Below are 24,735 nucleotides of genomic sequence, written 5' to 3'. Positions count from 1 at the left end.
ACTGCCAGGAGTTCAATCCTGACCTGCTCAAGGTTGACTCAGCTTTCCATATTTCCAAGGTCAGTAAAATGAGGATCCAGATTGTTGGGGGAAAGAGGCTGACTTTGTAAACCACTTAGGGAGGGTTGTGAAGTACTATGAAGTAGTATATAAATTTAAGTGCTATTGCTATTTTGTATTTTTGCTATGGATAGTACCAGCAGGAGCAAAATCAATTTTGTTGTATATATGTACAATGACAATAAATGTTGTTTTGTTGTTGTTATTAATAATAATAATAATTATTAATTATTATTAATAATCATTATTGGTTAATCTTTAGTGAGATTCACAGCCTTTGGGGCTGGTTGGTATTACTATTATTACTATTATTACTATTATTACTATTATTACTATTATTACTATTATTATTATTATTATTATTATTATTATTATTATTATTATTATTCCACGGTGGTGCAGTGTTAGAATGCAGTATTGCAGACTAATTCTGCTGACTGCCAGCAGTTCGATCCTCACTGACTCAAGGTTGATTCATCCTTCCATCCTTCTGAGGCTGGTAAAACGAGGACCTAAATTGTTGGGGGGCAAGAGGCTGACTCTGTAAACCGCTTAGAGAGGGCCGTAAACAGGGGTGGGATGCTATCGGTTCTGCCCGGTTCTATAGAGCCGGTAGCTCTGAAGAGCAGCAGACACCGAACCAGTTCTGTGTCTGCTGCTTTTTGGCCCACCCGCCCGCCCGGGCTCTTACCTGTCCTTTATTTCCTGCTTTTTCAACCTCAGCTGCTTTGCACGGCACAGCTGAGGTTGAAAAAGCAGGGAAAAAGAGGCTTTTCAAACGCTGTGCACCTGCGCGCTGTGCTTTTCAGCTGTCCGGGCGGTACAGCCTAAGGTTGTTTTACACACACACGCAGCGTAGTCACCAAACCAGTAGTAACACTGGCTGAATCCCAACCCTGGCTGTAAAACACTGTGAAGCAGCATATAAGTCTAAGTGCTATAGCTATTTATCAGCTGAGTACTAAATAGATTTGCAGGGATGAGACAAAGCCAATGTCTCATGGAATATTCAGAGGAGCCAGCTCTCATAAATGACCTGAAAAATATGTCCACCTTGGCCGTCACTTGAACACGATTGGAAACTTCTCCTGCTGTCAAAAGACCATAGAAAAACGGGGTCACCAGATAGTTGCTCTGATGGGATTGATTTATTCTGAAGTGGACCTATCCTCGCCCAGAACCACAGTTTGACTAGGCTGCCTTGCCAAGGAAACAAAACCATCGACCCCTTGAAATCAAAAGCAGATACTTAAGCTTTCCAACAGCTACATTTCTGCAGTCCTGACATTCCAAATCATTATTTCTCTCCGCAGATGCTGTGCTGGGGAGCTTGAAACAGAAAAAAAAATAATACGTGGTTAAAGGGTTAACCTTCCTCCCACGCCTCCTTCTTTATTTAAAGTTGCCAACCGAGCAAAGCCTCTTTTCATTTAATAAAATAAATGGCCATCAGAGCTTCTTCCCCATAATTAAAACTTTGCTTTTCTGCAAGGTGTCACAATGACTGTCAGAGTTCGTTAGTGACAGGCTGCTTGTTCCTTTGCAACGTTCAGGACAACACCCTTCGCCCTCCAAATAGCATCACTTGGAACGGAACACATTTATTTCTTCAGCCTTGCTGTTTTCAGCCCACGTTTTTTGGGGGATATATTTTTTTTTGGCAGGGTCTACTTTTTAATCCTCTTCAAAGCAATGGTGGCTTTTTCCTTTCTGTTTTCCTTGCGGCAAATGGAGCCCGGCTAGTACAGGGAATCAATTATTTACTATCACAATTCGGGTCAGTGTATTTATCAGGTGTTTCTGCTCTGAAATCTCAGAAAAGGCAGACCGGAGCCTTCTTACTTAAGTAAATATGTAAAAACCAATGAAAAGAAAACACTCTTGGGGTAAAAACCAATGTAGGAGTCTCTTCTGGGGGGTCAGGAATTTGGGAAGGAGGATGCAAGTAGCTCAGAGATGGTGAAGGAGGAGGAGGAGAGAGGCGAAGAAGAAAATGAAGAAGGAGAAGAAAAAGGAGGAGGAGAAGAAGGAAGAAGACGAAGAGGAGGAGGAGTAAGAGGAGGAGGAGAAGGAGAAGAAAAAGAGGAGGGGGAAGGGCAAAGAAGAAAAAAGGAGAAGGAGGAGAAGAAAAAGAAAGAGAAAGAGAAGAGGAGGAGGAGGGGTAGAGAAGAAAAAGGAGAAGAAGGAAGAAGAAGAGAAGGAGGAGGAGGAATAAAAGGAGGAGGAGGAGTAAATGGAGGAGGAGGAGGAGGAGGAGGAGGAGGAGGAAGAGAAGAGGGACGGAAAAGAAACAGAAGGAGGAGGAGGAGAAGAAGGAGAAGAAAAAGAAGAGAGGAAAAGAGGAGGAGGAGGAGGAGGAGGAGGAGGAGGGGTGGAGAAGAAAAGAGGAGGAGAAGGAGGAGAAGGAGGGGGAGAAGAAAAAGAATGAGAAGAAGAGGAGGAGGAGGGGCAGAGAAGAAAAAGGAGGAGAAGGAGGAGGAGAAGGAAGAAGAAGAAGGAGAGGAGGAGGAGTAAAAGGAGGAGGAGAAGGAAGAAGAAGAGGAGGAGGAGAAGGTGGAGGAGAAAGAAGGAGAAGGAGAAGAATGAGGAGAAGAAACACATTGAAGAATTAATTTAAGGGCAGTTTTGTCAACACCACCTGAGCTTTGAGAATGAGGAAGGTATCAGCCCTCAAAGGCAGACCAAACCCAGCATCAACTCCACAGCATGCCTAGTCTAACATTATTGGTGGGCTGCAAGAGAATTTTGCAAGATTAATCGTTATCTTCCTCCATTCCCTCTTAAATCCCAGTGAGTTGGAGGAGGGACGGACTAACCTGAGTCTCTGGTCAATACTGGATTTGTTCTCAGTATCCTAAGGAATGTTTAGGGATGCATCTGTATGTGTACATTTCATAGTCTTTGTCCTATTCAGTTGCGCTAATTTTGCACTGTGTTCGCAGTGGTTCTTGTAGCAAAGCTATCAATACCTGTTGCGATAAGAAGTTTTATTTTTCAGCTGGCTTGTTGCAGAGCCTGACAGTAAGTAGGGCTGAGAAGGTCACCCAGCTGGCTTTCCTGACAAAGAGAGGACTAGCTTGGATTGTTTTCTTGCCGACGTTTCATTACCAAACTAGGTAACATCATCAGCGCAGAATGCAGAAACGTCGGCAAGAAAACCACCAAGCTTAGAGAACCCCCACCGTTGAACCCTGAGCTACAAATTTTCTCCTTTCATCGTTCTATAAGCTTGGTGGTTTTCTTGCAGAGGTCTCTGCATTCCACACTGATGATGCTACCTAGTTTGGTAATGAAACGTCGGCAAGAAAACAACCAAGCTCAGTGTTCTAACCTAGACTTCACAAAATCACAAAACAGACTCCTCGTCCCAACAAAACCCCTTTTTATTTAGCGAATGTGAATTCCTAGCATTCACATCCAGCAAAGTCCCGGCAAACAGACTTTTGAGGGTGAATTACAACCACAGACCTCATCAGGCTTGGAGAGTTGCCAGGCCGATGGCTTCTAAGTGCAATGCTGTACAAGAAAATACTTAGCAAGGGGTCTCTGAGAGTCACGAACAAATCTTCACACTAATTAAACAAACTAATTGTCTCCTGCAAACACCACTCCCCTTTCGCTCCTCTTTATTCCCTATGGGAGAGGCCACTTGTGCCTTTACTCCTGAGTTGACCCCTGTTCCTTAACTGTTCCCTTCTCCTGACAGCTCTGTGCTTGTGCACCTCAGGAACAGGCTCCAGATGTTCTTCTGCCCCACTGATCTCTGGCTCCAAAGGCAGCTGATAACTGTCAGACGGCCTTGGCCCCATCTCTGTGTCCGACACAGAGCATCATCAGAGCATTCCCCAGACTCCAGGAGTGGCCCGTGTTCCTCCCCAACCTCCTCACTGTCCCATTCCGCTGCCAGCTCTGTTGGTCGCTGGTGGGCCACAACATTCAGAAAGCACCAAGAACCCCACAGTCCACTTTTTCCTCCTCCTCTCTGCAAATGCCACCCCACAGAACTAAAGTCTTCCCAGTATCTTCATTACTGCACCACTCTAGTGCTTGAGATGAGAGGAAGGGATGGCCCAGAGATCCCCCAGGAGGCACCTGTGCCTAAGGGAGGACTCGAACCTGCTTCTCCCTAGTCCAGCACCTTCACCAATATCCCAAAACTGCTTCTCACAGCTGCCTACAATACAAAAGAATTTAGAATAGTCAACTACCGATCGATCTCCGAAAAGCTTTACTGGGATAATAATCCTCTAACCGCTTTCAAATAATCTGTTTTGTTTCCATGATAAATAAGAACCGTTTGAACCATGCTCCAAATGGTTGAGATTTTAAAAAAAGAGAGAAAATAACCAAAGCAACGGAGAACGGCAGTTACAAGTAAATACACTGCATTTCCCAGCAGAGAAATATTCGCATGTCCTTTGAGCATATTTATCTAAAACGATGAGAAAGGACAACGCTGACTCAGGGAACGGAGCCAAAGATCATCTTGCTATGACAACTTCGGATTCCAGCTCATCTCTCTCGCTCTTGAAGGTGTATAGAAGAGACAACTGGGTCAGCAATTCGAGGAGAAAAGCAGCCTGAGGTCACCAGGTAAGTCCTGGACTTACAACCGTTGATGTAGTAACTGTTCAGAGTTACAACGGCACTGCAAAAAAAAAATGGTAAAGGTAAAGGTTCCCCTCGCACATATATGCTAGTCGTTTCCGGCTCTAGGGGGTGGTGCTCCTCTCCGTTACAACGCGGAAGAGCCAACATTGTCCGAAGACGTCTCCGTGGTCATGTGGCCGGCAGGACTAAATGCTGAAGGCACACTGTTATCTTCCCACCAAAGTGGTCCCTATTTTTCTACTTGCATTTTTTACGTGCTTTCGAACTGCTCGGTTGGCAGAAACTGGGACAAGGAAGGGGAGCTCACTCTGTTACAAGGCGCTAGGGATTCGAACCGCTGAACTGCCGACCTTTCTGGTCAACAAGCTCAGCGTCTTAGCCATTGAGCCACCGCATCCCACGAGATTAAATATACTACTAAGCAAAGGACAACTCTCATTTCTGAACTCTGAATGCAAAAAATAGAGGGCTGTATTTCAGAAGTATTGTGACTTCTGCCATCTAGGAGGTCTGGCCGTAATCCTGGGGGTCTCCTTCTTAACAGCCCTCTGCCTGATAGCCCTGAGACCAAGAATACTTTTAAAATACTAAGACTGATTTGTTTTTAAGTTGCTGCACTGACATGATGTTTTTACAGGAGCTCACTTCGTTATACGGCGCTAGGGTTTCGAACCGCCGAACTGCCGACCTTTTCTGATCGACAAGCTCAGCGTCTTAGCCACTGAGCCACCGCATCCCTCGTGCAAATTTTTTTAAAAAATAATAATGACATGACCGCTTTCTCCACCTTCAGCATCCCCATGGTCATGTGATCAGAATTCAGACGCTTGGCAACTGGCGTGTATTTATGTCAGTTGTTGCAGTGTCCCGTGTGTGTGTGTGTGTGTGTGTGTTGCGTGATTCTCCTTTGGCGACCTTCTGTCGAGCAAGTCAACAACCGTGTTGCGAACTGCAAGTGATTCCCTGGAGAACTGTGGCAAGGAAATTCGTAAAAATGGGGTTAAAGCTCACTGAACAACAGTTTTTAAATGAGTCAATGACAGATACTCCTCGACATACGACCCCAATGGAGCCCAACATTTCTGTTGTTAAGTGAGACATTTGTTAGGTGAGTTTTGCCTCCCTTTTTATGACCTTTCTTGCCACCGTTGTTAAGTGAATCACTGAAGTGGATAAATTAGTAACTCAGTTGTTAAGTGAATCTTGATTTTGCTGGTCCGAAGGCTGCAAAAGGGGAGCCCCATGAACCCAGGAAATTGCAATGGCCATAAATATAAACTGAATGAAAAACTGCTGGTGACCTTCTACTGCTGCACCATAGAGAGTATCTTAACTTACTGCACCTGTGTAGGGTTTCCCAATTGCACAGGGGCAGATAGGAAAGGACTCCAGAGAGTTAACCTCATTGCCCAGAGGATCATGGGTTGCCCTCTCCCCTCTTTGGAAGAGTTTTATAGCTCCCACTGCCCTAAGAAAGTGCAAAGATCCATCTCATCCTGGGAACCCTTTTTAAAACTATTAACTGCCCAAGGAGCTGCTGATCCAGTTCTACAGAGGAATGATTGAGTCTTTCATCTGTACCTCTATAACTGTCTGGTTTGGCTCTGCAACCCTACAGGACAGACACAAACTTCAGAGGATAATTAGGACTGCAGAAAAAACAATTACTACCAACCTGCCTTCAATTGAGGACCTGTATACTTCAGGTCAAAAAGAGGGCTGTGAAAATATTTACAGACCCCTCACATCCTGGACATAAACATCCTGTTTCAACTCCTTCCCTCAAAACGACACTGTAGAGCACTGCACACCGGAACAACTAGACACAGGACGGTTTTTCCCGAATGCCATCACTCTGCTAAACAAATAATCCCCTCAACACTGTTCAACTATTTACAAAGTCTGCATTACTATTACTGTTAATCTTCTCATCACTCCTTATCACCCATCCCCTCCCACTTGTGATTGTAGGACTGTAACTTTGTCGCTTGTATCCTTACGATTTATATTGACTGTTTCCTAGTATGATTTGATTGCTTATTTGTACCCTATGACTATCATTGTGCTGTATCTGATGATTCTTGACTCATGTACCTTTTCTTTTATGTACACTGAGAGTATTTACATCAAGACAAATTCCTTGTGTGTCCAACCACACTTGGCCAATAAATAATTCTATTCTATTCTATTCTATTCTGTTCTGTTCTGTTCTATTCCATTCCATTCCATTCCATTCCATTCCATTATCCATCTGGCAGACAGTACAGGACAATAAAAACAAGGGCAAATAGGGTGAAAAATGGCTTCTATCCTAGGGCAGTAGCTCTGTTTAATTCTACTGTATAGTGCAGTGTTGGTGGTTTTCAATTCAATGTGTGGAGTGTGAAGGATGTGTGCTTGTGTTTATTTTCATGGTCATGATGTGCACTGAAGATGGTGTTTGATTTTGTTATACCAGGTACAATGACAATAAAGTAAACTAAACTAAATATGAACTAGTCCCTAAGCATCTGAATGTTGATCACGTGTCCATGGGGATGCTAGCAAGGTTGTAGCTGTGAATAATAGTCATGTGACTTTTTTCAGTGTCGTTGTAGCTTTGAACAGTCACTAAAATGAACTATTGTAAGTCGAGGACTACCTGCATTTAAATGGTCTCCCCACTCTGATTGTTGCTTATCTCTTTCTCAGCTCTGGAGATTCAGCAGGTTAGACATTAAAAAAAACCCAAAACCTGAAATAAAACAATAACAAATGATAAAAGGAGTTTCACAACAGGGGAAAACACAGTCGGCTGAGTAGCAGACTTCATAATTTGGTTTGACTCCTGAAAACCTCCAGAGCGGGGTCTGTTCTGAGCGATAAATCCCAGCATTGCCAAATTAAAATTGTTCGGTTGTATTGCTAGCGTGAACACGATCAGCAACAACTTTGTCAAGGGAGACAGCCATTTCTGCCATCCAGGAGACTCAAGAAGAAATCATAAGGTTTTACCGCAGCTAGCAATAAACACATTTTTATTTTTATTTTTTTAAAAAAACAACCCCACCAAAATATAAAATTCAGTCTTGCACAAAAGAAGCAGTGTCATGAGAAAACTTAGGACTCTGAAAAGTTCTGTAAATGCTGCATTTTCAATATTGGACTGTCACTCTTCATTCATTCTCTGACAAGGCTGTCAGTCAAATGACAATCTAGTTTTGTTCAGAGTGTAACCAAAGATCAAAGCAATGATATTGCTGAGTTAACATTATCTTCCCAGAGATAACGACCCTGAGACTTTCCTAACTGTGCTATAGTCATATAAACTTTGCTAGAGTTGATTCTTCTCAGGCAAATAACCCAACCCCTTGTTGTCTTTCTAGGTCCTGTCATCTAGCATCAAGGATTAATACAGACCAACAATCGAGGAGTAAACGTTACCCCAAGCAAGGAACTGCCAGCTCAGATAAACAATCTAACAACAAAAAAATTGATTAATCAAGAAACTACCCAGAAGAAAACATTCCCACCAACAGTAACAAAGTGAGCTACTGTATATAAAGAGAGAATAAGCCCCCCTGCCTTCTAGCACTGATGATGTTACCTAGTTGGGTACTGAAATGTCTGCAAGAAAACAACAAGTTCAAGCACTAAAGACCACAGTTGTTATCCTCCTCCCTCCTTCCATCCTCCATTCCCACACCTCCCTTCTAACACTGATGATGTTACCTCCTCCTTCAGAGAGCACTCCCCACCTCCTCCTCCTCCTCCCTTCCATTTCTCCTCCATTCCACACACCCTATGTCCTTCTAGCACTGATGATGTTACCTAGTTGGGTAATGAAATGTCTGTAAGAAAACAACCAAGTTCAGAGAGCACTAAAGACCCCACAGTTGTTATCCTCCTCCTCCTCCTCCCTTCCATTTCTCCTCCATTCCACACACCCTATGTCCTTCTAGCACTGATGATGTTACCTAGTTGGGTAATGAAATGTCTGCAAGAAAACAACCAACTTCAGAGAGCACTAAGGACCCCACAGATGTTATTATCTTCCCCCTCTTCTTCTTCCTCCTCCCTTTCCATTTCTCCTCCACTCCACACAACCTATGTCCTTGTAGCACTGATGATGTTACCTAGTTGGGTAATGAAACGTCTGCAAGAAAACAACTCAGCTCAGAGAGCACCAAGGACCTCACAGTTCAACTCTGAGCTCCCAATCTTCTCTTGGCATCAAGGGGTCTTATGGTACCCCCAGACTCTCTCCTTGCCCTATGGCCAGCCAGCCTAGCAGTGAAAGAAAGCAATGTCAATTAAAATGAGGAGGGGAGGAAGAGATAATGAGCCATTTCCCCTTCTTGCCCCCCTCTGCCCCCCCCTCGCTCTGTGCCTCTTTCATGAAATATATTGAATGCCTTTTACTCAATAACAATAGTTAGGCAATAAAAAGATGAGTGAGCAAAAACGCGGTATATCATCATTTTGTTCGTGACTTTAGCCCAATGGCAAATGAAAGGCATCCAGAATCAATTCCAAGAAGCTAATAAATTCTACCAATGAAAGCGGGGAAAATATAAACTTTTGCAACCTCATCACCTAGCTGATTTGTAAGCAACGCTGCCTTCTCTGCTCTATGTCACCTACACTTTTACGTCCAAGTGGGTAATATAACATTTCTACCCAGCCGATATTCACGGGGCTGAACGCATTTATATCTTCTTTCTGGAAATGTATGTCCAACTAATATCGTAGTAAAAACAAAAATGTTTCCCCTACAGGAAAAGAATCGTGCCGATTGCTTATCAGTCATTTCTCTACGGAAGGACGGCAGAGAGGCAGGTTTTTCCTTCAAGGACACCTAAGAAATTTTTAGATCTTTACCAGCCCTTGGCTCTTAAAAGAGACATTAAGAGGCTCGAAAAAAAAACCCTGCCCAAAATGATGCATTTGCAAATTGGGATGTTTCTCAGATTTTCCATGATCAGCTTGGGGGGTCTCTTGAATTCTGGGTTTGATACAAATGCTTCCTTCGGACGTTTTGGGGAAGTTTGTCCTTTATTTCTTGATCTGCAGCAAGTATATTTGTTATGCTAACCAGCCATTGGCTGGTCTTTTAGGTTATAGAATGAATGAACTGGAAGGGACCTTGGGAGGTTTTCTAGTCCAGCCCCCTGCTCAAGCAGGACACAGTTTACCATTTCAGACAAATGTAGCCCAGTCTCTTTTTAAAAGCCTCCCCAGGGATGGAACGCCCACAATTTCTGAAGGCAAGCTGTTCCACTGGTTGACTGATTGTTTCATGACCCAACTAGGGAACATTATCAATGCTAGAAGGGAATGGAAAGTGCAGAGAGGAGGAGGAGAAGGACTGTGTGGTCCCTGGTGCCCACTGAGCTTGGTGATTTTTTGGCAGATGAAGAGGAAGAGAAGGAGGAGGAGGAGGAGGAAGAGGAAAAGGAGGAGGACTGTGTGGTCCTTTGTGCTTTCTGAGCTTGGTGGTTTTCTTGCAGACATTTCATAACCCAACTAGGGAACATTATCAATGCTATTCATCAGCACTGATGATGTTATCTAGTTTGGTAATGAAATATCTACCAGAAAAGAGTATTTATTTCTAAACACTTTCTACAGCTAAGAGATACAGCCAGCTATAGGATAATAGGCCTTTCAGAAAAACTCTGGAAAAAAGTCAAACAATAACAACATTTTCTTGACAACCCAAAAGACAATAAAGAGAATACTTGGGTAGAATTGAAGTTGTTGTTACTGAGAAAGTAAATGGAGAAAACTGGTTACTCAATATTAAATTCTTAGGGATAGCAGCTTCATCTCTATGTTGATCCTTTAGGTCAGGGGTCGTGTCAAACTTTTCCCCCCTTCACTAAACCGGGCGTGGTCAGTGCATGATGCATCCAGCCTATGGCCCGTGAGTTTCACAGCTTTGCTTTAAATCCTTTTTATTTTAAGCAAACCTCTTTTATTACTGATATGATTCATCCTTATGGGTAGCCTTATGCTCATTCTGCAGTTGTACGATGAGGGATAAATATTTTAATAACAACAACAAAATAAGGAAAAAAACAAAACAACAGTTATTACAAAGCTTTGTAACAACCTTAAAGGCTAGCTGGATTTTTATCAACACCACATTCTGGTTGGAACAAAACCTTGGAATATCAGTTCCCCTTTTCCATCTGTTAGTCCCTAGGGTTTTAGCCTGTTGCATAGGTACTCTGTTGCTGCTCTTCGCTTGCCTTATGATAAACAAAAGACATATGCTAATATATTTATCCATGATGGTTGGTTCGTCTTGGACAATCTGGTGTGGGCAAGCACATGAAACAGCACATGGCGTCCAGCATCAATAGGAAAGTTTAAAAAAGAAAAAGCAATTACATTCCCAAGCCAAAACACTGGTCTCTACTTATCTTGACTCATTAATTTTCATTCCCCACTCAAAAATAAAAAAATAGAACCGATTGGTCTGAAAGAGTGTTGTTAATTTCCCACCTTCCCAAAAAATGATTTCCAAAGGTTTTGTTTTTTTTGGAAAGCGGTAATTAACAGATGCTATGGACGGTTGAAAGTAAAATTAAACATGGCAATATTGCACAAAATAAAACCTTTCAAAGAAAAACACACCCGGTGCAAAGGAAGTTGGTGCAAGCCAAATATTTTGAATGGAATGAAGACAATTTCCCAAAATTAGCATATTGTATGGGGTTCCCCCCTCCCCCTTTAATCTAATAAGATAAATTATGTCCAAATTCAATCTGGGCTTTAATTAAAAAAATATTTTGTGTTTCCACTAACATATTCTTATCTTTTTGATCATAAAAGAAGCTAACTAGGGGGTTATCTATGGAGATTCTCAGTCATCTAGGTCAGGGGTCTCCAACCTTGGCAATTTTAAGACTTGTGGACTACAACTCCCAGAAGCTATGCTGGCTGAGGAATTCTGGGAGTTGAAGTCCACAAAGTTGCCAAGGTTGGAGACCCCTGATCTTGGTCATGCTAGTCCCAAAGTTGCTTTTTCAAAAGGCAACTGGAGTTTGTTTTTCCTTGAAGAGGTTTCACTTCTCATCCAAGAAGCTTCTTCATTTCTGACTGAACTGAAGAAGCTTCTTGGATGAGAAGTGAAACCTCTTTAAGAAAAAAAAACAAATTCTAGTTGCCTTTTCAAAAAGCACCTTTGGTACTAACTAGGGGGGGAAATCAGTCACAATCATCCTCTCTAAAAACCAGTCAACCCCATATCTGTTTCACACAATTAACATTTCCCCCCACAAACACTCTCTAGTAGTTCAAGTTTCCATCCAAAATCAATGTACTTTGTTTCTTCGTTCCACCCCTCCCCTTTTCACTTTGTGCACTCTGGTTGCAGAGAAAGAGGATTTCCAATTATTTAGAGGCAATTATGATTTATGATTTATCACTTTGTTGCTTATATGTATTCTGAGAGCTTATGCACAAGAAACAAATTCCTTGTGTGTCCAATCACACTTGGCCAATAAAGAATATTCTATTCTATTCACACTTGGCCAATAAAGAATATTCTATTCTATTCACACTTGGCCAATAAAGAATATTCTATTCTATTCTAAACTTGTTTAACTAAGCTCGAACTAGACAGAAACAAAAACCCATCAGCGTTGTTTTCCCACCAATTCTCACTGTAAACAAAGAATATCCCAAGAAAGAATGGTACAGAAATAAAATCCCATGATCTGTAACTTCTCCAGCTTTCCAGGTCAACAGTAGGCCATAACCTGTTGTAGGAGGTTAATGTCAGGTGTGTAAATTCAAATTCAGAAGATTTATTGCTCACGCCTATTCACAAGAATCTAGTCAACTAAGGCTGAGCGTTAATTTGGCTCTAGATAAAGGTTAATGGAATTCAAAAGGGGTTGGATTTAGACCATTTGTGATCACGTAACAACTCTAGGCTGAATCCTCTCTTGACTCCACCCCCAGTTTCTGCCTCTTCTACCACTGTGAGCTTCTTTCTCTGTTCGTTATCGTGGGCTCCTCCACCCCTTATCTGATCATTTCCTAAGCAGCATCTCTTCCCCTGTCTCGCAAAAAATTCAAGAGGGGTTGGACTTTGTGATCATGTAACAACCGTAAGCTAAGTCCTCTCTTGACTCCACCCCCAGCTTCTGCCTCTTCTCCCGCTGTTCCTTTCTGAGTTTCTTTCTCTGTTCATTATGTATTTGCAGACTCCTCCACCCGTTGTCTGATCATTCTCTGAGCAGCATCTCTTTCACTGTCTTGCAAAGATCATCCCGACATACCAGATGTCAAGAAGCTTTGGACATACTGCTATGTAGGGAAAACAACTTTTCAAAGGATTTGCACAGCCCAAAGCAATCATAGTTCATGCAAAATAGCAAAATTCTCACTCCTGAAGAGAGTGCTGTGGAATTCCATGGGAAGATAGTTCTTTTACATGCCTACGGCCAAAATCACACCCTCCACATATATTACGTCTTGCAGAAAGATCTACCAATGCTTAGCTCCTGCAGGGTACTTTCCACGGATGATCTTTTCACAGATGATCTCTTGTGACCCTCTTCCAGAGCAAGCTCGATATATTATTTGGAGAGGTAGCCTTTCATCCCCTCTCCAACCCTGAGCCTGCCACTGGAACATGCTTTCAATAATTAGCTCAATCTCACAAAAACTCCTAAGTTACAGCAAAGCTGGCAGTTTATGGCTCAGAGAGCTATAAATCATTTTCAAAATCATGATGATATTACTGAAACCAGATGTGAAAACATATGTTTACCATGCCTGTGTAAATTGCTGACTTGCCATACTTAATAAATGTCGATACTTTTGTGTTAACTACATATCCCCTCAATAATGAATTCCTAAATTCTTGATGATGATGATCATCATCATCAATATTGGCCTTGATAAAGATAAAAGTGATAGAGCCTGTTTTTTCCTTAATGGTTTTATGACTTCGAGCCGCCTTTGAAACAAAGCAACAGAGGGGCTAAAATGCAGGTGATAAATCAATAAAATGCAAGCAACTGAACTGAAATTCAAAAATGCAAAACACACGCTATCATTGATGCAAATGCATTAGTACAGTTAGTTCATTACATTCACGTGAAACACAATTCACTGCCAATGTAAAATACAATTAATGCAAACACAAAGAAGTTGGAGAACTCACCGAAGCCGCAACCCTGACGTGATCACTCTTAAGTATTTCTGAACTGACAGATGACTGGATAAGATAGCATGTTTTTTGCCAGAACGATTAGCGTTATTTAGTAGGCTTAATCTGAATCAGCAAAACTGGATGTCACTGAGATATATTGAAGAACGCAACCCTCTGCCAACTACTGAAGTTATAATCAAGTATGTGTGAGTTCTTAAACCATCCATAGGTGTGGGGTTTTCTTCTACCCATTCATATTATAGACTGCAAAACAATTTACCATCGTTTTTTTAAAAAAAAGTTAGGTTCAGTGATGCTTCCTCCCTGAATCTATAGAAGTCAAGGAGCTTCAGCAAAACCAGGATTAAATTCTGATACTGGGATCCTACCAACCAATAAGTTACTGCCCACAGTTAGTTGGGGTTCAGGTGGCTCTAAGACTTATAAATAAATAAATACATGCTGAAGAAAACTGAGCAAAAGAACCCAGTTGCCGAGCACAAAATGAGTAACAAGCAGGACTCTGTCCATCCAATAAAATTCTACCAGATATGGGACCGTATAGTGAGGACTTTGAGGAGTGTAGAAGGGGGGACAGGTCTTGCTGCTCCCCTCCCCAAGTTATATGGCAAAATACCTGAGGTGAATGCAAATATCACCCAATCCAAACCATTTTCGAAATTACATCAGACCTTTTGATTTCAACCTACAGATATAAAGCAGCAACGAAGTCTAAAAATCATCTTGACATGAGAAAAATTAAAAAAAAATGGTGTTACCTTTCTCCTTTGGGAGTTTTTTGGGGTTGGTTCCAGATTCTTGATCTATTGGCTCTCCTTCTCTAATATTTGATAACAGACCTAAAAGGAAATTGTAGGTATAAAAAAGTATAATTAAAAATATACATCACAAAGATGATTACAGTGTTTTAAGTTCAAGACAATGGCTCAGGGATCGAAAATGTATTTGTCCACATTTCCTTCAGAGGAACTGCAATTAATTAATTGTGTGTGTGTGTGTGTGTGTGTGTGTGTATGTCATCCCTTGTGACAAAAGGTTTAAGGCCATGGAGCTCAAGACCTTCTTCAGAATTGACTTTGATGAGAATACAGAAGTCCTGAAAAAGAATTTACATGTCAGCTGACCTCAGTTTTCCCTCTCCATTGCCAGGATGTCTGTGCTAACCATGCCATTGCAAGATAAATTAGGACATGCATTTATTTAGTTATTAACAATTTATATGGCTTTCAATCTCAACACACAACTGTTCCCTTAACAGCCGTTCAAAGTTACAACCAAGTTCTTGGAAAGAGTTCTCTGAGGTGTAACCAGGTTTGAGAGAACTGTATGAAGAAAACCCAGACATTTTGTGCTCCCCACCACCCCAAAGGTTAAAATAAACTAATTAACCAGACTGATTCATCCAAATGATTTAGGATGAAAAAAATGCCTTTAACAGAGTAGAGAGTTTATTTCCTGCAATTCTTCTTGCCTAATACAGTCAGCAAGATGGTTAACACTCAGAGCTGATGGATGTTAGCTCGAAAACCATCATCTGTCCTGTTGAAAGAACATTTTGAAAACAACAACCCAATACCTGGAAAATCGTACAAATGTAATATCATCATGACTTTGGGAAATATTTATGTCTTTATTGATCAGAATGTTGCATCGTCTATCCTTAATGCATTCTAAGTTATTTAAACCCAATTTTGACTATAAATCCAACAATCTATTATGGATATTGACTTGCTGGCATTTAAATATTTCAAAATATCTATGTCAAATATGGCCACCTAGTCTCCATTCCATCCTTCTCCACCATTTTCATAATTCTATAATTTGGGAAGAGAAAGTAAATAATTTCATGAACATTTCAGGTATGGCATTTTATGAAACCTCCTTTATTTAGGATAGAACTGCGATCTTGAGGGTGACACAGGTTGACCTGAATATTTTAGAAGCGGAACAGATCTGTTTCAAGCTTAAGATGCTTGCAAATCTTTTGAAAGAGACTGTTTTGAATTCAAAACTTCAATGGGACGTTGTGTGAAATTTTATTCTTCAAAGTAAAATATGGACATAAATATCTTACAAAGCACAGAGGGAAAAAGTCTATTAAAATCTAAAACTTAACAGAACCAAAACCTAAGAACTGAACTAAAACATCAGCATTAAAAATGCCTGGAAAATACACATTTTCATCCCCTCCTAAAGTCATAATGGATGGTTTCATCTTGACTGGCAATTTATTGCACAACATGGTCTCCAGCATACATAGGTTTGTTTCTTTTCTCTTCCTTTCCCCTTCCCTGTCTATAACTATTTTCAGATATAGGTTCACTGCCCACAGTAATCCCTGTCTCCCGTTTTCCACAGGACGGTTCCTAAATTCAAAACAGTCAAAGAGTGAGACAGTACAAACCAATTCTATCTGGTGTGTTGTCAATTTGGGATGGAGAGCTTGAAACACTGCTGCTCTGGTGGGAAGAGGCATGGCTCCCAGGTCGCTGGCTCTCTTCTACAGATGGAGCAGGCGAAGGGCTGTCTTGGATCCTCTCCTTTAAAGGAAGAAGAAGATTGGTTCAATTAATCCAGCAATTAATTGCATTTCTTTAGGGATTCCACTTGAAGATGATCCAAATGAACCTCTATATTGACTTTCCAAAGGAAACTGAAAAGTGGAATAGAATCAGATGCCTTCATATCAGTTTATACAACAACAACAACAACAACAACAACAACAACAACAACAATAATAATAATAATAATAATAATAATAATAATAATAATAATAATAATAATATTAGACTAATACAGTTGGAAGGGAACTTGGAGGTCTTCTAGTCCAACCACCTGCTCAAGCAGGAGACCCTATACCATTTCAGACAAATGGCTGTCCAGTCTATTTGAAAACCTCCAGTGATTGAAAAACCGTCCAGCTGTCGGCAAAGAGTATGAATCCTTCCATTCCCCACCATCCAGTCAGAGCTGAAGAAGCTTCTTGGATGAGAAGCAAAACATCTTCAAAGAAAAGCAAAGAAAGTCCAGTTGCCTCTTTGAAAAAAAAAAAAGCACCTTTGGGCAACCAGGACCTGGATGACTGAGAATATCCACAGACCTCCAGTGATGGGGCACCCACAACTTCTGGTGGCAAAGGGAATCCATTGATTCACTGTTCTCCCTGTCAGGAAATTTCTCCTTAGTTCTAGGTTGCTCCTCTCCTGGATTAGTTTGAGCAACTTGGACCCTTCCATGTGTTCCTCCCCAAACCGATTCGGAAGTTTGAATGGAATTAACACCATTTGGAAAAAAATGAAATTGGATCGATATTTTCAATAAGAACTGAGAGGAACTGCACACCTCCAACACCCAAAAGCCATCACTGTCGATCCACTTGAATGGTCAGGCCACTTTCAGAACATGCTATGATATCTTGTGATCCCAGAATAATAAATCCACCAGAGTGGCCTTGGCAGAAAATCCCCAAAAGAAATGAGGGAAGACACAAGAGGAAGAAGATGAGGTGCAAGGATTACTTGTGGCCGTTTCTAACTTCGACTCCCCTTCATGCAAAGTTATTTTTCCCAAGAAACGTCCCTCATTGCTAAAGACACAGAAACTAATCGGGAGAACACCTAAGTAAAAGTTTATGTCAGGGCTCTAAGTAACACATCCACAACAAGGAGAACTCCGAGGCAGGCATTTTCCTCAAAGAACAATTTATTGGGCTATATCATATTGGCACGAACCTGGTGAAAATCGGCTCTAAAGTTCCTGCCGATTTTCACCGAAAAGTCTACTCCTTCCTCACCCCTGCATGGATGTCCTTGGTTCCCAGGGGAAAGAATTTTATTTTGGCTACAGCAACCCAACTATCTCTACTTCCACCCCGCCTTCCTCTCAGCTCTAGTCTGTGTCAGCACTGAAGCAGCAAGAGAAAATGAAAATGGCCTCAGTCAGGCCAGCTTCGGGGTTGACAAGGAACTTGAAAGTGAAGAGAAAGTGATTTGAAGTTATCTTTCTACAACCCTGCTGAAGATTTGTTCCAAATCTGCTATGGTTGACCTTTCAGTGCATCAAAGAAAACTTGGCTTTGACTTCTAATGCCATCCAGAGCCGTCCCTGGGTTCTGCTTTTAGGCCTACCTTGGAGTTCTGCACTTCAGGGCAAGGTTTTTCTAGGCCTCATATTTCAAACAAAACCTTCTGAAGGTTGTGCAGAGAGTTTCATGACCAGGGGCCTTTATCAAGAGTAAGTAGTGTGGTCTGTTCTAAATGAATTGTGCAGAAGACACTGCCTCAAATGTGTTTTTAATAGGATGGTTATTGGACATTCAATAGCAAGTGAACCTCAAAATCACAGATGCATATCTATTATGCAGTGGATAATCCTCAACGGAACTGCTTTCTTAACTAATTATCTCTTACTTAATGAACATACAATAACTAATAAAACTTAAAAAGGAAGCCTTTAATTGCTCTACTGTTAGCCTACTAATTAAAAATATTTGTTAAGCTCAAGCAGATAGTAATCTATTCTTGGCCTTTCAGGTTTGGTACATCTTGAGGGAGTTTTTGATTTAAAACAGTTGGAAACAAACCTCTGTCATTTTTCAGGACATGGGAAGGGTGTTACTGGAGACCTGAGAATTGTGTTGGGGAAAGTAAGAAGAGAGGAGGGGGAGAGGGAGAGGGAGAGGAAGGGAGGGAAGGGGAGAAGGAAAGAAAAATAAAAGCTATTATTGTTAAAAAAAAATGATCCCTCGATTAGTAGACCTGAAGAGAATAATGAAGGAAAGCTGCTTCTTAGAGGGAAAGAAGCATCATTTGAAAGCGATCAAAGAAGCATCATTTGAAAGCTATTTTGTGCAGGGTATCACTAGCAAAAAAACTGGGGATGGTGCAAACTATTGGTAACAATGAACACAGCTTGCAGTTTTATTCTGTGTATCGGTAGGATCACATTTTGGTGAAAGAAAAGACTTTAAAAACTGTATATAAGGGCACAAAAATGAGAGTTATACCCTGTCAACCTGGAGGAGATAGATCAGATCAGAAAACTGACTCCACATATAACATAAGGCTATAGTAATAGAATTTTGCAAATCTGGCTGTATCCTTCCTTCTTACATCCCAGGAAGTCAGTGAAAGTCTTTTTCTAGTACTTTCCTGCTTCTCTGGGCTTAATGCATGCTTCTTACTGTTGGCTGGCCTAACACCTTTGAGATGCCTTCTCCAAGTTCATCTCCATGGCTCCCCTACATATATCTCCAGATCTAAACATGGTTAGAAGGAATGTTATTGCACCTTTCCATCTAACAGGTATATAGTGTAACATTTGCTAGCCCAGGAGTATCCCATGGTTCTCTCTTAGGTCTAAGGTCCACAGTCAAGTTATTCAGTCTTTTTCATTTACGGAAAAAGAGCTAACCATACATAGGAATCAGCACACATAAAACAGCAATAAGTTTCCTAGAAAGGGATCCAGTCAACATATATAACACACATCAGCCTAGTTAGGAAAAGAGCAGAGCCTATTGGTAAAGATGCTCGCTTTCCATTCAGAAAGTTGAGAGTTCAATCCTAGGTAGCAGCAGATTTTTCTCTCTTAGGACGCAAAGAAAAAAAGAAATCTGCTGTGAATTCTGAGTAGGCATTAGGAAGGGTATCTGGTCAGTAAATACTCAGCTCCATCCATTCACCAAGACTCTACTCTGAATTAAGGGATGGTAAATGGTAAAAGGGAAGTTAGTCTTATTAGAAATAGTTGTCTAACAAGAATCTGCTGACTCTTGATTCAGCAGACATAATTCCCTTGTGCCACACCTTTTTTTTTTCAGATACAAGATAAATCTGTACAAGTATTACATGTCAATCATTATTACGTGCTCTAATGTGCGCCCTTTGAATTAAACATAAGCTCAAGGACTTGATAGTGAAGTCATGTAGGTAAGATACCTGTATAACAAGTTTTTTTTACTGAGTGTGTGTTATCGTGCTAACCCATTATAGCACTTAGCATTTAAACTTATATACGCTTCACAGTGTTTTACAGCCCTCTCTAAGTGGTTTAGAGTCAACCTCTTGCCCCCCCAAATCTGGGTCCTCATTTTACCCACTTTGGAAGGATGGAAGGCTGAGTCAACCTTGAGCCAATGAGATTCAAACTGCAAGATTCAAACTGCTGAACTGCTGGCAGCCGGCAGTCAGCAGAAGTAGTCTGCAATACTGCACTCTAAAACCACACGCCATCACCGCTCATTATACAAACTGCTTTTCTGATAGGATGGGGTATGAACCCAGCATTGTGGTCTGTAAGCAGTATTTATGGCTTAGTCCAATATACAATGCCTGCCAACTTTGGCTTATTCAACAAAAGTTGTAATCATGGCTTAGCCTCATATGGGTACTGTCATTCAGATGTTACTGGCTATCGCAAGGTAATCCTGGGTACAAAATAAACTCCTCTTCAGCATGAAAGACCGTCGTGGCTATCTTTTGCTATAATATATGCTAGTGGCCTCTTCTTTGCACATAAACAGATCCATTTTTCAACGATGTAATCAGTCTGCTTCTATTAAGCTACTTAACAGCAATGAGTTGTGGTTCATTAGGTAGCTACTGTTGTGTCTCTGTCTAGTTAAAATTTCACAGCGAGTTAATCTATTTTATTACAAATGAGAACACATGCAATCATGTTCCTGGCATTTTCCAAACACAGGGTTAACAGTATTTGTAACAAATCAATGAGGACATTGCAATTGGAAAATGGCAGTCCTGATAGGCAAAGCATCTTTACCCGCTGATGACTTTATTTTTTGCTGTTTGTGGATTTTACAGCTCCCTACCACTCTCTCTCTCTTTCTCTGTGTGTGTGCGTGTGTGTGTGTGTAAAGGTAGGGTTTCCAACTCAGATTAAGCCAGCTTTGCAAAGGTTGTATTGTTACTGGGGAAGGGCAAAATATTTATGTGATCAGAACAAAAGCCGCAATATAGATTTTTCATTGCTCTCGAAGGACCGAAGAGCACTTAAAATGCCAATTATTGGTCCAGTATAGTCTGGACATGCAGAGCTTTAACTGTCTGTGGATATAAAGCTGACCACTAACATAGATATCTACATCATCTTGGATTCATTTTGTAAGTTAGTCTCTTTGAGGTATATTGATTCAAAAAAAAAATGTTGCCTTATGATGCACCATTTTATCCAACTGAGGGCTACAAAGATATGAGTTTTAATCTTTGCACCATTGAGGTGACTGTGATGACACAGATAAACCTCCAGGTGACCTTAATGACCCACTAAAAGGATGCAAATGACCAGCTGTCTGCAAGAAGTATAAATCCTTCCATTCCTCACCTTCCAGTCAGAGTTGAAGAAGCTTCTTGGATGAAAAGCGAAATGTCTTCTAGGAAAAAAAACCAGAAAGTCCAGTTGCCTCTTGAAAAAATTACCTTTGGGACAAGCGCTTTAATAGTATATAAATCAAACTGGAAGGAATGTCCACAAAAGACTCCATTCTTCAGGGGGGGAAAAGCTCACGGTGTTGGTATTCCTTTGGTATGACCAGGAGAGCTTGCCATCATTTGACTATGAGGATACTAGTTCCGAAGACATAGTAGAGCAAATGACACCCCTGCTCTCTCAGAAGAAGTGATTATAGAATAGGATGCACCCCATAAATATAAACAGGTTCTCCTACATCAAGATGTAGTTGAATCTCTACAGCTGAGTGGAAATCCTTCGACTGCTGAAGTTCAGTCTTACTGATTTGAAGATTCTGGGGAGCTGTCCGAGGTGCTACTTTTTTTTTTTTTGGATGTGCATTAAAACTGCTTTCTATAAAGTTGCTTAATAATGCATGGCTCTTTAGGTGTTTTTGGACTACATGTTTTTAAATCCCTGACTGTTATCTATACTGAATGGAAGGCTAGGTGTTTATATTGATATTCCACCCCACTGTTTCAATTGTCATTTTGTTGTATTCACTCCAATCTTTTCAGCACCAAGAACTGGTTCGTGGAAATACATTTTTCTGCAGACTGGAGAGGGCATGGTTTTTGCATGCTGTCTGCATCCCATGAATGGGGCTTTGCTTGTTTGCATGGACTTGTTTCTGGCATGCTGCAGCCCGCTGCCGGTCCATGGCCCGGGGGTTGGGGCCCTCTGCTCTAAGCCACTGAGTCTTTTGGCAGAGCATAAATTCAATAAAGGGCAGAATGACTTAGTGGTTAATCATGCTGAGCTTGTCAGCTGGAAAGCTGACACCCTGGGTTCAAGACCTGAGCGCCATGCAAGGGGTTGAGCTCCCATTCCTTGCTCCAGCTCCTACCCACTAGCAGTTCAAAAGCATGCAAATGCAAGTAGATAAATAGGTACCACTTCAGTGGGAAGGTAACAAGATTCCCTGCATCTTAGCCTATAGCCATTTTAGTTATATGACCACAAAAAATGTCTTCAGACAACACTGGCTCCCTTGGCCAAGAAACAGGGATGAGCACCATTCCCTAGAGGTGGACACGACTGGGCAGGGAAACCTTTACCTGTACAAAATTCAATAAAAAGACTCAATGTGCTCCAGGTGTTATGGATTTCAGTTCTCAATTGCTTCTGCTACCCATTGGATCCAAAATATCCAAAACATCCTGTTTTTATTCAGTATTTGTCCACCTCTCATTCACAGTAATCAACCCAGCCAACCTCATAGCAGGTTTTTCTCTCTCTGTGTGTGTATGTCTACTCACAGCTTTACTAGTGTTGGCACAATCTACTTGACCTTTGTCCTTCAGATGTGATTTTTCATAGTATCGATCTCCAAGCATTCAGAGCAATTGTGACCTACTGGCTTCCCTTGTTTATTTTTATTTGCACTGCGGCTATAATTACTTGCCCAAATGTTAATCTATTAATGAGTTCCTAAAGGACTTAATGGCATTTCTCTGCCAACAGGAATGTTTTTCAGTTCTTTCACAATATTGGAAATTTTATTCACACACAGTTCGTTTCCCATGCTTCTTTTTTTTACAATCAGACAGGCAGAGCGGGGCAGGGCAATAAGTTCCTGATGAAAAAAGGGAAGCAGAAAACTACAGAGGGAATGTTCCAGCTCAGGATTTGGTCTGAGGGTCAAAAAGGAGACCACAAACTTCTGATTTTACGGGGGAAAAGAATGAGCACGTTTTTTTATTTATCTCATGAATGAGATGGCATCATGACTAGTTATCACCTCAGTTCTTTTGGCCATCTCAGGATGGACTTCCCAGAGGAAACTGAGAAGTTATGATAGCTCTTTTCAGCAAACTTCTTCATGAAGCCACCCAAAATCATTTGCTGAGATGGGTGGCTAGAGAAATCAAATCAATAAATTAAAAACTGTATGTTGGCTCAGCCTTCACGGGCTTAGCCTATGACTTATATTTAATGGGATGTACAATGATAATGACTGGAGGGATCTTCTTCTATTTTTAATTGACAATCAGCTGTGTAGGCAGAGGGATGAATTATTGGTACATTTTCCCAAGAATTATTTAATCCGGTCAGCAAAAAATGTTTCCCATTATTTGTTACATTTTGAACTGTGGAGGAGACTAAGCACAGAATCATTTACATGTACAATATGCCCATCCAAAGAGTCTTTTATAGAAATCGACACATATATCTACCCATCTTGAAAAATTACCCTACTTTCAGCATCAATTAGTCTTTAATGCCAGCTGTTCGCTTACTAATTTCCCTGCATTGTGACCATTTCTCACCAAGTTGTTAATTGCCACCTGCTCGGATAATCAACAAACGACAACAAAACAAGTTAGCAGAACTTCAGATGATCCTGGTACACAGTCAATCACAAATAAAATACAGGTAATTTGGAAAGGTGTTTCCTGATCATTACTTTACAATGTTCAGACTCTTACTGCGTTACTAGGGAAATGGAACACCTCAGTCAGTCCATGAATACAGAGAAAAATGCAGTAGGACTGGAATAAGCTATATATCAGGGGTCTCCAACCTTGGCAACATTAAGATTTGTGGATTTCAACTCCCAGAATTCCTAGCCAGTCATGCTGGCTGGGGAATTCTGGGCGTTGAAGTCCACAAGTCTTAAAGTTGCCAAGACTGGACACCCCTGATACATATGGTTCCTTATATACTGCTGGTATGCAAATCCCATCAACCCTGACCACTGGCCAGGCTGAAGAATGATGGGAACTATGGTCCAATAATATCTGCCTAGCTCTGAGTTGGCAGTCAATATTTATTGAGAAAAGACACTGCATGGCTGAATAAGAAACCTTATTTCTTCATCACTTCCAGGTTCTGTCTCAGAAAAGGAAGTCAGAAAGGAAATCAATCTATCTGCACACTTTTTGTTCTGTTCTGCATTCATTTTAATTAAAACATAAACACAACACATACAAGCACTGAAATGCAAAATCTATTTCCTCAAGGAACTGTACCATTTAGAAGTGGCCATAAAATATTTCAAAAACAAAGACCTCCAACCAGTGGTAGGGTTCAAAATTTTTGTACTACTGGTTCTGTGGGCGTGGCTTGGTGGGTGTGGCTTGGAGGGCATGGCAGGGGAAGGATATAAATCCCCATTTCCTCCCCACCCCACTAACCTGCTTTCCAGCTCCGTTCTCCTATGCAGGGCAACCAAAGAAGATCCAGCCGATCACCTGGGACTCAATGGGAGGCAGAGAATAGATGGGGTTGGCGGGGCCAGTCAGAGGTATATTTGCCGGTTCTCCAAACTACTCAAAATTTCCGCAACTGGTTCTTCAGAACTGGTCAGAATCTGCTGAATATACCACCTCGGCCTCCAACCCAAAACAGGGTGAAGTGCTTTGAAATCTGCAGCTAGTATCAAAAGGGCAGGAAACTCCAAATACTTTTGCACCTGGCTCATA

The 24,735-nt window shown here is 41.2% G+C and overlaps 1 protein-coding gene across 3 annotated transcripts in view; it reads right to left on the bottom strand.

Moving 5' to 3' along the window:
- The window catches only part of DACH2 (dachshund family transcription factor 2), a 290,074-nt gene that overhangs the window by 30,743 nt on the left and 234,596 nt on the right, over positions 1–24,735 (bottom strand). For all 3 annotated transcript variants that reach the window (XM_087972087.1, XM_087972088.1, XM_087972089.1), the window contains 2 exons: positions 16,248–16,383; positions 14,602–14,682 (listed from right to left, as the gene is read on the bottom strand). In XM_087972087.1, the coding sequence (XP_087828213.1) occupies positions 14,602–14,682; positions 16,248–16,383 (217 nt within the window). The remainder of the gene's footprint in view (positions 1–14,601; positions 14,683–16,247; positions 16,384–24,735) is intronic.

This window comes from Notechis scutatus, chromosome 10 (genome assembly GCF_049901735.1).
Source record: "Notechis scutatus isolate UNSWTSFEM ecotype Mainland chromosome 10, rNotScu1.2, whole genome shotgun sequence".
NCBI lineage: Eukaryota > Metazoa > Chordata > Lepidosauria > Squamata > Elapidae > Notechis > Notechis scutatus.
This window is presented reverse-complemented; position numbering and strand designations above follow the sequence as displayed.